The 13,311-nt window shown below is 34.7% G+C and overlaps 1 protein-coding gene across 1 annotated transcript; it reads right to left on the reverse strand.

The window, feature by feature from the left end:
* Positions 1–963: 963 nt before the first annotated feature.
* On the reverse strand, positions 964–8,807 carry LOC132106432 (translocating chain-associated membrane protein 2-like). Its single transcript, XM_059512105.1, has 11 exons — positions 8,608–8,807; positions 6,743–6,806; positions 6,546–6,655; positions 4,765–4,881; positions 4,629–4,687; positions 4,216–4,300; positions 3,958–4,028; positions 3,771–3,875; positions 3,129–3,272; positions 2,883–3,043; positions 964–1,300 (listed from the first exon to the last, which is right to left on the reverse strand). The coding sequence occupies exons 1-11, from the start codon at positions 8,725–8,727 to the stop codon at positions 1,224–1,226; spliced, it is 1,113 nt and encodes a 370-aa protein (XP_059368088.1). The 5' UTR covers positions 8,728–8,807; the 3' UTR covers positions 964–1,223.
* Positions 8,808–13,311: the final 4,504 nt, after the last annotated feature.

Genomic DNA, 13,311 nt, shown 5'->3' on the forward strand with positions numbered 1-13,311 from the left:
TTGCTTATGAACCTGGATTCATCTTAAGACCAAAGATATAAAATCTTAGTTTGTATGATCTTGAACTCTGGAAAATGTAGCATCTTATCAGAATTTATTTTATGTAAAATTACAGGTTTAGATATCTGATTAGATTGTATTCATATTCATCTAATAGAATGTACATTTTTAAAAACACTAATTTTCTCAAGTATTTTTTGGAATAAAAGTAACATTTTTACAAATTAGAAAAAAATTGGCAGTTCAAAAGAAATGTAGGCTATTCCTAAATTATTTAGTAAATCCAACCCCTTATTCTCAGCATCAGTAGTTTTTGCAATAGTGATATATAACATGTTATACATTTCAGTTAAGTGCAATTGTATATCCTATGGTGGTAGTTGTATTGAATGTAATTTTCTATTTTTATTAAGTTCATGTATATTTAATAAGTCCAAGTATGACAATTTAATGACAAAATTTGTAAATCAGTTTGTAATATACTCGTGTTCAATTCATGCTGGTTTTAATTAAAATAAAACATTAAACGTTCCTAACAGGATTCTTTTTAATCATACACATTTTTTGATGATGATGAAACATGACAAGGAAATACAGTATTTTCGTTAGATTCGCATCCATTATCAGTTTAAATGATGAAATAAATGTTGAAATGCTTCTGCAAAGACAGAAAACTCAAAACAATTTAACTATTCAAAAAGGTTCAATATTTATAAAGCAAAGTCATATACAATCACATATCAAACTGCATAAACGTACAAAGCCTTGTGTTTCACTAGTATAACACTTGATTTTCCATGGTTTCTTTTTTGGGGGGGGATTGTCATGCAAGTCTTTTATTCATTACAAACCCAGAATGTGTGAAGTCTCAAAATGAGACCTCGGATTCAAATCATCTCGATACGTTGTGTCAAGCCTACTGGTTTTGTACCTCAAGACATGCAGATAAAGAAAAAAAACAACAACCTCAAAACAGCGCTTTAATAAAGAAAGACTGAGTGAAGTTTACAAACATATGCAGAAGAAATTACATGAATACTGAAACTGGAAAGAGAAGTTTAGGACGTTGACCAGAGCCCGGTGAGGGTGCAGTCGTCACTTCCTCTGAGAAACGCCACATGCACTTCTCTTGATGTGGAAACAGGAAGCAGCAGGCAGATGAACTGTTTCCTGTTCCTGTGCCGTCGATGTGTGGAGGCCATCCGCTGGAATGGGGCTGAAGTTTACGGTGCTTTGATTTTCTTGAGACGAGGAGATGTGCCGTTCTCTGCTTTAATCAGTCCATTCTCATGGTGACCAACTGCAGAAGACACAAGAGAGAGGAAACCTCAATGAACCAAACAACATGTAACTCAAGACATCAGACCTACAAACCAGTGTTTGACGTTCTTGAGCATCACGTTTTAGCTTTCAGACATACACACAATAAAAGAATATTACTGCCTAGAGGGCAGGGAAAGTTCACCTAAAAGCATATTTACAAAACCTGATTTTAGTAGACAATTCCAAGCTCTTTACAGTAGCTCAATGTGAGGAAAACAACTAAATGTAAGGCTTGTGAACGTGCGTGCAAGCTTTGACAATAGAAAAATAAAATAACTGCATTTTATTTTCTCTGAGGACTGTTGTTTTTGGGTCAAACTGACCGTTTCGTTGACAATTAAAAAAGAAAATCAGTCAAAGGCTGTTTTTGGTTGTTAGTTTTGTGGATCTCAATTACTAGACCGAAAGCAATGGAAATAAGTGAGAAACCATTTCATCTTCACAATGTTTTCGAAAAAGCCAAGACAAAAGTAGTACAAATAGCAATAAATACTATTTACCTGAAGTACAAATAAAGTTAGATACTATTCATACTGTACTTGTAGTGACTATTTGTTCAACTACAAGTAGTCATTGTGTGTATGGTAGAACGCTATATAAATGGCCAATTCATTCATTATGGGAAAAAAAAACGTGTCTGTGCAGCTAATTTTGAACATACAAAATATGTTGGACAAATTGATCCCTAACACAATGAAATTCAATGGAAATAGATGCAATGAATTTAATTTCTCACATATATTATATATATATATATTTTTTTTTAAGTCTGACAAGCTGCAATAGAGGTTTTCTTTTTAATGTGAATCGACGTGTTTTAGTCAGTGTCAATGTTTTCAATTTTGTCTTAAAAGAAAATGATGTAATGAAAATGGTTTTAATTTTTAATTGCACAGGGTTTCTCCAAGTTTTATGAAGCTACATTTTTAGACTATTTAAATCCCAATTAAAGAAAACGTAAGGAATAAATTAAAGAGAACACAATGCATCGAAGTTCTCGAAATGTACATGTTTAATGTGATGTAAACGAACCACACCACGATTATATAGTCTTGCTTTTTAAGAAGAAGAAAAAAATGAAGTGGAAGAAATAAATAGCTGTCAATGGGCTCAGAAGAATTTACTAAAATCGAAAGGAAAACAAGTTTTCATTTCCCATAGACAGACATTTGCTCTTGTTTGAAGCATATACACCTAATTTTGTTTAATTTCTCTCTCTCTCTCAAAAAAAGAAAAAACAAATACCATATCTTGATTTTGCATCTCAAGTTATTCTTGAATTATTAAGGCTGGCTGTTTAAAAATGTGTAGGTGTGTAACCCTAAAACAAGATAAAAATACTGACAAAGATTTTTTTCAGTGCATGCAACATTTAATCCCATGATTTAACAAAGTTTGGACTTTCTGTTCTGATTTAAAACCTTTCAAGGCCTTCATTTCTGGAAGAGCAAATGAAAACTTTTAAAGACCTTTTTAAGACAGTTCACTTTCTCATAAAACAACTCCGTAATCTTTATATTATTATTATTGGTTTTTAATTTTCAACTAACAGCATGTACCTGAATCTCGTTTGAGCGTGCGCTGCATGTGTTGTTTAGCGGCCGCTCTCTTCCGGGCCGCCTGCTCCAGTCTCAGCTCTCGTGTTCGGCTCAGCTGGAAACGGAAGAACTTCCAGAGCAGCCACGATTGAGTGAAACACACCACGATCAACACCAGCAGCCTGCGCGTCAAACACCCCTTTAATCCTCACGTCTGGGTCTCTAATGAAATACTACGACAAAAACAAGTGTGAACGTATGTCTCACCTGATAGAAAGAGTGTTGAAGTTTCCCGTCTCCAAATCAAGCATCTGGTTTTCAGAACGAGCCAAACCGAAGCCCACAGCCAGGAACATCAGAGTCAGAGTGATCATCCGGGTCAGGACGAACCCAACGGACCACATCTCAAACCTACAAACACAACACAAGCATGTGTGCTGTTATACAGAGATGCTATGATATACACCACCATCAAAAGAGCGTCTTACCGTTCTGATAGTAATCTCTTACACTCACCAAAGCTGCATTCATTTGTTCAAAATGCAGTAAATACAATAATATTATTGCAGTTTAAAATAACTGTTCTCTATTTAAATATATTAAAATGTAATTTATTCCTGTGATCAAAGCAGTATTTTCAGCATCATTCCTCCAGTCTTCAGTGTCACATGATCTTCAGAAATCATTCTAAAATGCTGATTACCTGCTCAAGAAACATATTTCCTTATTATTAATTTTGAAAACAGTTGTGCTGCTTCATATTTTTGTGGAAACCATAATATAAGGATTCTTTAATGAATATAAAGTAAAGTTTTTTTTTCAATGTCTTTATTGTCACTTTTGATCGACTGCATCCTTGCTGAATTTCTCTTAATAAAATATGTGTGTGTGTGAGGAAGTATGGCTCACAGTTTGTGGTGGCTTTCATCAGTGAAGTAAAACAGTCGAGACAGATGGAAACCCATCTCAGAAAGATGCTGCAGAAACAACAAAACCAGCCCGACCCGCGTCAAACTGAAGAGAGATAACAAATACATATTTCAAATTAAACACTCATATCTGATATTATAGTGAAAACTTGATTCATTGGTCTTACTTTAACAGATATGCAGCCAGAATGTGTAACAGATAAAGACTGACATACTGCAGCTGACGCGGGATTTCCTCCTGAAAGAGGAAAAAAGCAACAATTCTATTATTGCACAGAATAATAACTATGTATATTTATATGTACATATACATACATAATATATATATATATATGTGTGTGTGTGTGTGTGTGTGTGTGTGTGTGTATATATATTTAAAAATCTCCCTGCATCAAAGTTTCTGTTTTCCTTTCATCTTCTCGTACCTTTCTTACTTTCTGGAAGTAAAGTTCAGGTAGTGTGTGAAACCAGTACGCTAGCTGTGTGAGGTAGAAGAACTTCACCTGAAACCTGACAGAAAGATGACAAGCTGACAGAACCAATCACAATCAAAACAACCACTGATACTGACATCTGTGTTATTTGTCATGTTATATTCAGTATACTATATTTCTTTGAACATCCACGAATGAATTTAACTTAAATAAAAAAGAAAGAAATTAAGTTGCAAAAGTTATACTGCATAAAATTTTATGTCTTAAGACAATTAATACATTTTGCATGACATTTCATTATTATAGTTTATAAGAAAGGTAATTATTTCTCAAACCTGCAACAATACAAAAAAAAAAAAATGAAAAAAAGATCTCAATGCACACATTGCATGCTTTATGATTACCTCAGGTGAACATGAGGATAATTCTCCCAAAGGCTGCTTGGATGCAGAATGTATCCCTCCTGCCAATCACATAAATGATCAGGTGACATTAACGAGAGTGTGATGTTTAATGTGTGAACGATCTGGTGACTCTTACTGTGGCGATGACATAGAGACTCCATAAACTGGACACCAGGTAAAACACAAACAGCTGCCCGGATTCATTAAACTTTGTGTTTTTACTCTTTGACAGGTGCAGACGTCGGTTTACCTTCTGAAAAGAAGCACACAACAGCCAATAAAATGTTAATTAATAAATAACATGGTATGCACATTAACTCTTTCCCTGCCAAACATGGAATCTTCTAGGTTTCGGACGGGGGATAAACAGTTTACAGTTTACCATAAATGTTAAGTTAAATGTGTTTAAAAAAATGAAAAAACAAAACAAAAAAAACAACAACTCCAGTACACTTCAGTATAGGGCTGGGATATAAGAGCAAACATTCATTCATTTGGATTAAACAAATAAAGTGAATGTAAGCATGTAGGCATGTATTATGTGCAAAAATGGGTTAAAAAAAAAAATTACATTGTAACAGTAGCATTGCAATTTAAAAACAAAAAAATATATTTTTAAAGCAGAAGTTAAAGTTACTAAACTAAAAATTGAAAATAAATAGCAGACTAATTGAGTAAATAGTCTATTTTGATTTTCCTCATTACACTTTACAAATACACTTACTTGTAGGTTTAAAATTCTACACGTCACATTTATTGTCCAACTACAAATATTTTAGCAAAATGTATGTTTTAGTTTGAGTTTTTGTGCTCCCATTACATTCTGTCTGTTTGATGCATATGGGCGTGGCGGTGCTTGTTCTAAATTAAGTCTGTGGCGAAAACTCAGGCTTTTTTACATTTACAGATGGAGAATATAAGTTATGTTAATGCAAGTTATGCATTAAGGAAAACAGCACATCTCAAACAACACATTAAACAGCGCGTCTGTCAGCCTCACACGCAGTCTTTCTGTCAGAGCATCTAACGGGGCGAGCGCGAGCCGCTCTGAACTGAAACTATAAACTATAGGCTACTAGGAGAGAAATACAACACTGAAATCATTTAAATGCCAAAAAAAAAAAATTGTTCTGATTGGTTGAACTCATCTTTTCCTGTTACTTGTTTTAAATACTGCGCATGGATGGGTGTCACTACTTTGAGGTCGAAATCCATGATATAAGGTATAAATTGCATGATATAAAGTCTTCTCTTTTTTTCTCAGAGTTTGAGTTTGTATCATGAAATTATGAGGAAAAAAAGTCAGAATTATGAGATAAATTGTCACAATTACATTTAAAAAAAAAAAAATTCAATGGCGGAAACAGGCTTCCATTCATATACAAGCATATGCAAATGAAAAATGTTGCGATAATCAACACTACAGCATATAAATGAAAACTGCTTAATGTTACAGAGTGATGTGTCAATCCAGAAAGTCGTAAAAGCCAGTGCAAGCTTTGGAAGCACTGATGGAAGCTTTGCTTTGATAATATTACGTAATATGATCTGATTTTCTCAGCCTTTTGCTCAAAATGTTGCTTTTTTTAAATGAAACCTACCTATATTCAAGTGTTGATATAAAAAAAAAAGAAAAAAAAAAAAAAAAGCCTGAAGCTGGAATAACATGCTTTTTTTTATTGAAAGTACTGGGTCAGATCTTTATTTTGATGCATTGCATGTTTAGGTATTCATACATCAAAATATTCTGTGGGCCATGAAATTTTTCTAAAAATCAGCAAAAACACTGGAGGTGGCTGGCAACTTTTTTTTCAAAAATGCGGGCGGGGAAAGAGTTAAAGAACTTCAGCTGGTGCTTGCAAAAAATGCACTAATTACGTTAAACCTACATTACCCAAAAAGGACTGCAGCACTTACATCTAGCACATATTCCTGCACCACCGCGTGAAGAATGATGGTGATACAAAGATAGAAGAGGACAGTGGCACAGTCTTTCCATCCATAATGATACAGAGTCACTTCTCCATCTGAAACACACACACACATTAGCTCATGTCACTGATGCACCAGAGCGCAGCTGATCTGAGAGACTGTCATGAACGTGTGTGTCAAACCTGCGATTATGGTGCTGATGTTATACTGAGGCTGGATGAATAAAATGGCTGTTTTCGCTGTGGTCTGAAAGAGAGAAGAGAGAAACTGATGTTCACTACATAGAATTCAGCTTTCCTGCACAATGATGAGTAAAACACACAGATGTGACCCTTGAGACAAAGACACACACACGCATCACATGATCTATAATAAACTCTCATGTGCTTCCATACATTTACAGCCTGAATTAAAGGAAGTATTCTTTCATTTTTAAACATTTAAAAACATTGTTGAGACCTCCTGAATGTCTATTTTATTACGGTTTTATTTAATAGAAAGATGACGTTCCAATACAAAGACTTACAGGAATAAAATGACAACAAACCAGGTTAACTTAAACCATTCAAATAAAATAAATGTTAACTTAAATTTTTTGTAAGTTGCCAAGGGAACATTTCTGTTTCATTTGGTTAGTATAACTACAAAAAAAAAAAAAAATAAATGTTAAAATTTAAATAAAAATTAGAAAGAAAAACTAACTTAAAATAAATGTAATGCTATTATAATAACTATTAAAAAACATCAGTATCTTGATATTAAAAAAATTATATGCAACTAACATGGGGAAATATAATAATAATAATAATAATAATAATGAAATAAGTCAAATGCATTATAAAATAATTTAACCCATTATTTTTACTCTAACCCATTATAATTTACTACATCCCAATTAAACATATTTGTTTATATAAAATGTTTCTCAAAACTGGATCTTGTAGGGGAAGAAAAATTCTGTTGCTGTCTGCAATATTGTTGAACATTTGACTAATAAAACTTACAACAAAATAACATCTTATATTAAATCTAGTGAAAGTGGTGTGTTCATAAACACAGTACAGATACGGATCAGAGGACTGACATGAAAACCAGCCAGACATTTCATATATGAAGCATTTCAGCAGTTGGATCCATGAAAAATTGCATTGCAAATCAAATAACTTCCCACTGATTTGTTTCTTAAAGTGATGAACACAGAGGCGTTTGAATGAAACAAACAGATGTTGAGAGCAGCAGGTGTGTGAAACGGCAGATGTGAAGGGGAAAACCCCGTCTGAACACAGATGGGATGCTTGCATGACAGAAGACATGCATGAAATAAACTCGTTTCATTCAGTTTTCTGAACGTTTGCAAGCATTTAACAGGCCAATACGACAAACCTGGGAAGACTGCTTATCTAGAAACTTCAAATGCACATTTTCTGCATTAGATCACGGATTTCTAAGCAAAACATCTTGACGCATTTAAATATTAAGTGTTTTTGAAATGGATTTAAACTGGATTCTTCAGGAATGTCAATCAAACTGAGAGCGCTCGAGAGATTTGACGTGGCACTTCAGCAAAAACGTGAGCAACATCACCATAAACTAAAAATAAACCATCATAACACCTGGTTTATTTTTTTGTATTTAACACATTACACATGAATTAGGAACTTTATGTATTTTCATTATCCTCATACTCAGACATCTGGGCCCAGGCGATGGTGACAATGTTTTGAATATAGTCGTGAAATGTGGATTTCTTTTAATGCACTGAATACAACCTGAGTGTTGTTTAATGCATACTTTTAATGTTGATGAAATGCATAAACGGAGTGTCTGAACTTACTTTTACAACCAGCCAAGTAGTTGATGATGATGATTTCAAAGGCTTTACACATTCAAATTAAAAGGGATGTCTTTTGGTCTGTGCATTAAAAGATGCACGTTTAATTTCGATGTAACGTTAAAAGTCAGAAGACAGAAAGAGAGAGCGAGACAGAAAAACAGCTGGCTGAGACGAAGACGAGAAAAAAAGAGAATCAAAAACTCTTGAACTCACCTCAAACATCAGTCCAATCAAAACGAAAATCACCAAACTAAACACAATGTCCGCGTGATTCTGAATGAGAAACTCTTGGCTGAAGAAAGGATAACTCTTGTTTCTCCTGCGAAAAGCCATTTTACAAGTTCCTGATTCTTAGCTGAGCTTTTTTCCTCCAAATCTAAAACTTCCACGAATCACGCCAAACTTTAGCGAGCGCACTGCGCATGTGCGATTTAGCCACGAACCAAATTTAGAGCGCATGCGCAGTAACAAGCTAGATAATACAAACAGTCGGCATCTAGAAAACTGTGGAAGCGTATGGGTAGGAATATTCAATTTGGAATGTAATATGCAAAATGACAATGCAATATGTAAAATGACAATGCATTTCTGTATTTACATTTACATTTTCCAATACATGTGTGCAACGTTTGGTGCAAAATGAAAATGAAAATTAAATTACATAATTTTCATTTGCCATTTCATACACCAGTTTTAATATGTAAAATGAAAACTAATTTTAACGCTTTATAAGTTGCAAAATGAAAATGAAAATGTATTACAGAAATGATTAGATATGTATAACATGTTCAAGCAAAAACTGTGGCAAAATTATCATTTAAATGCTATTTTTCTTAAATGCATTAACACTCACAGTCAAGACACTTACGATTGCATTTTCATTCAGTGTCCCTCAATGAATGTAGCAAAATTCAATGTGCACATTGAAAATGCATTCCGAGCCGATCACGTGTCCGCCCCCTCCAGCCATGTCAATCACTGCGTGAACAAGGCGGGGCTTGCAGAAGGTCACATACTCAAATCTCAAGAAGAGGATTCAAGTGAGAGAACATGGACAAGACAGTTGGTCCATGTACGTTTTGATCATTTCGGTTTATGGCTTCAATATTTTATTCACACTTGTGGGCGGAGCTGAAACGCTGCTTTCATCTGATTGGTCGAATCGCTCCACCTTCAGCACGTCTTTTCATTCTTTCAGACAGAATAAGAGTCAGTGCGAGTGAAGCACTGTAATGTCTGAAACCACCGCTCACTGTTAATTAGCATAATATTTTAATCAGATGTAGCTGGGCACATAATTCGTGCTGCTGAGACCTACAAATTATTTCTAGGTTGTAGTATTGTATGAATATTGTCCCACTGATAAATACAGTGCAATAATAGACTGAACAGTTCCATGTCTGTAACATTTACCACTCTCATCTTTTAAGTCATAAGGCACTAGGTATGTGTGTGTGACATTAATAAATAATTGTAAAAATTAATATAGTTACATTTCTGAAATAAAAATAGTAAAATTAGCTTTATGCTGCTCAGTGCTCCTGTAGCCAACCCCAGAGCGCCCTCTCACGGCTGTAGATGGTAATGTTTTCTCTTGGTTTCTGAATAAATGCGACTTAATACTCCAGTGCGACTTATATATGTTTTTTTCCTCGTCATGACGTATTTTTGGACTGATGCAACTTATACCGAAAAATACGGGTAACATTATTATTATTATTATTTATTATGAGAGTAATTGACACAGACTAGAACTTTAATGTTTCACCAAATTCAGCTCAGATCTTCAGACTCGTCTGACTCGTGTTGCTGTATAATTGGCCAGACTTACCTTCCCAAAAAATCCTATTTAATTTTATTTCAGAAATTTAACCATATTTATTTCCACTTCACTGTTATCCAAGGAGACAGAACTATTTGCACTGTTTTTATCAGTGGGACAATATTTATACAATACTATAACCTAAAAATAATTTAACGGGGTCTCTTGCAAGTCGCAGCAGCACGAATTATGTGCCCAGCTACATCTGATTCAAATATTATGCTAATTAACAGTGAGCGGTGGTTTCAGACATTACAGTGCTTCACTCGCACTGACTCTTATTCTGCCTGAAAGAATTAAAAGACCGAGCTGAAGGTGGAGCGATTCGACCAATCAGATGAAAGGAGCGCTTCAGCGCCGCCCACAAGTGCGAATGAAATAATGAAGCCATAAACCGAAATGATCAAAATGTACATGGACCAACTGTCTTGTCCATGTTCTCTCACTTGAATCCTCTTCTTGAGATTTGAGTCTGTGACCTTCTGCAAGCCCCGCCTTGTTCACGCAGTGATTGACATGGCTGGAGGGGGCGGACACGTGATCGGCTCGGAATGCATTTTCAATGTGCACATTGAATTTTGCTACATTCATTGCGGGACATTGAATGAAAATGCAATCGTAAGTGTCTTGACTGTGAGTGTTAATGCATTTAAGAAAAATAGCATTTAAATGATAATTTTGCCACAGTTTTTGCTTGAAAATGTTATACATATCTAATCATTTCTGTAATACATTTTCATTTTAATTTTGCAACTTATAAAGCGTTAAAATTAGTTTTCATTTTACATATTAAAACTGGTGTATAAAATGGCAAATGAAAATTATGTAATTTAATTTTCATTTTCATTTTGCACCAAACGTTGCACAAATGTATTGAAAAATGTAAATGTAAATACAGAAATGCATTGTCATTTTACATATTGCATTGTCATTTTGCATATTACATTCCAAATTGTATATTCCTACCCATACGCTTCCACAGTTTTCTAGATGCCGACTGTTTGTATTATCTGGCTTGTTACTGCGCATGCGCTCTAAATTTGGTTCGTGGCTAAATCGCGCATGCGCAGTTCGCTCGCTAAAGTTTGGCGTGATTCGTGGAAGTTTTAGATTTGGAGGAAAAAAGCTCAGCTAAGAATCAGGAACTTGACTTCCTGATCCTGGAATCGATGGGAATCGATTCCAAGAATCGATTCCTCGGTGTTGTTTTCGATTCTTTTCCAGTTCTTGTTTTATTTAATTTTTTAGATTAAAGGAACCTAATCTCACCATGATGACAGGATAGGTCGTATTTTTTCAGCTTTGCCCATGAAATTAATCATAGCCCAGCTCAGCAGGTACATGCGTTTATCGCATGAATTAAATAAGAAAAGAAGTGTCTAAAATAAATGTGCACAGTTCAGATGAATGATGAAGTTTACTTTGTATACTTTGCATATTAACAAACTGTACACTGAAACAAAAATAATCAGAACATTAATGACTGATAGAGCTCATGGTTTATCTGTCAATCAGATGCGCTTTCGGCCATTGATCTATGCTCATAACGTGTTCTTTTATAATTATCATTGGCTGATAGAAATGTTTTTAAAAATAGTATTTTAGATGGTAATAAGAACAAGACCCTCAATTATGTCATTATCTATTCTGTCATGCAGCACTCAAAATTGTGGACAAGCGGCCAGTTCCGCATAAATTAATCTCTGAATTGTTTTTTTTTATTGTTTTTTATTGAAAATAATATTTTATCTCACAACTGTTGTAATTATGGCTTTGGTGCTTCTGAAACGGAAGGCCACATCCTAAAATTCCAACCTTTGGAATCGACTCTCGATTCCCAACACCTCGGAATCGATTCTTTTTGGAATCAATTTCCAGCCCTAATGGTGTGTTTTTTAATGATAAAAATGCACATATTGAGCGCTCATTCTCAAAGACGCATAGAACAACTGAAGTCTCTTTTAACTTTAATATTCATATACACTAGTCCATATCGATATTTGATTCATTGTACAGCCCTACTGTAGATTTATTCATTTAAAAATAGGCAAATTCCGTGACGTTCTGCCAGTTCCATTCCGCGATTCTATCCGTGTCGCTACGCAAACAAAGACGGGGTGAATTTATGAATGAAAGTGTAAAAGTTCAGACACAAAACTAAGTTGTTACCTATCCTCATGCTTTTTTAAGTGGGTATACGGAAATCCTTGGCCTTGCAAGCAAATAGAGAGTCAGTAATTGCAGTATTTTTTGATATAGATATAGGAAAATACAAATAAGGATTGGGGCAGAATTATCCGATCAATACATAGTTGATAATGGCACACCTCAAGGCAGTATGATAAGTCCATTACTTTTCATTATTATGATTAATGACGTATTTGGAACAGTTCCAGAAGATATAGGAGGGTCTTTGTTCGCAGACGATGGCGCGCTATGGAAGAAAGGAAGGAATATAGAATATGTTAATAGGAAAATACAGGAAGCAATTGATATAGTGGTGGAGTGGGGATATAAGTGGGGGTTTAGGTTTTTTATGGAAAAAAACTCAGTCAGTCTTCTTTACAAGAAAAAGAATTCAGAAAGGACTAAAGTTAAGAATGTATGGGAGAGATTTAGAGAAAGTTGGAACTTTTAAATTTCTTGGAATTAATTTGGATTCATGTTTGACATTTGCAGAACATATCAGGAGAATTGAAAAAAAGTGCAAAAGAGTAATAAATGTAATGAGATGTTTGAGGGGTAAAGAATGGAGTGCAAGTAGATTGGCAATGAATAAAATATATGTGGCCCTAATCTGATCAGTGTTAGATTATGGATGTGTGGTTTTTGGTTCTGCAGCTCAATCTCTGTTAAAAAAGCTTGATGTTATCCAGGCACAGGCCTTGAGGCTGTGTTGTGGAGCTTTTAAAACTACCCCAGTATCAGCATTACAGGTAGAAATGGGAGAATGTCCTTTAGAGCTAAGAAGGAAGCAGTTGATGGCAAATTATTGGGCAGGACTACAGGGGCATAATGATTCTCATCCTACTAAGGCAATGTTACAGGAGAGCTGGGAATATGGGAAAAGGAAAAATGAAAACTTTGGTAGGATT

This window comes from Carassius carassius, chromosome 27, assembly GCF_963082965.1.
Source record: "Carassius carassius chromosome 27, fCarCar2.1, whole genome shotgun sequence".
NCBI lineage: Eukaryota > Metazoa > Chordata > Actinopteri > Cypriniformes > Cyprinidae > Carassius > Carassius carassius.

Excerpts from the sequence above, each read along its gene's own strand:
- LOC132106432 (XM_059512105.1), bottom strand. The coding sequence starts at position 8,727 with ATGGCTTTTCGCAGGAGAAACAAGAGTTATCCTTTCTTCAGCCAAGAG. Across the intron at positions 4,688-4,764 it reads GTCTCTATGTCATCGCCACA|GAGGGATACATTCTGCATCC; the intron begins GTAAGAGTCACC and ends TGTGATTGGCAG. Across the intron at positions 3,876-3,957 it reads CTGGCTGCATATCTGTTAAA|TTTGACGCGGGTCGGGCTGG; the intron begins GTAAGACCAATG and ends ATCTCTCTTCAG.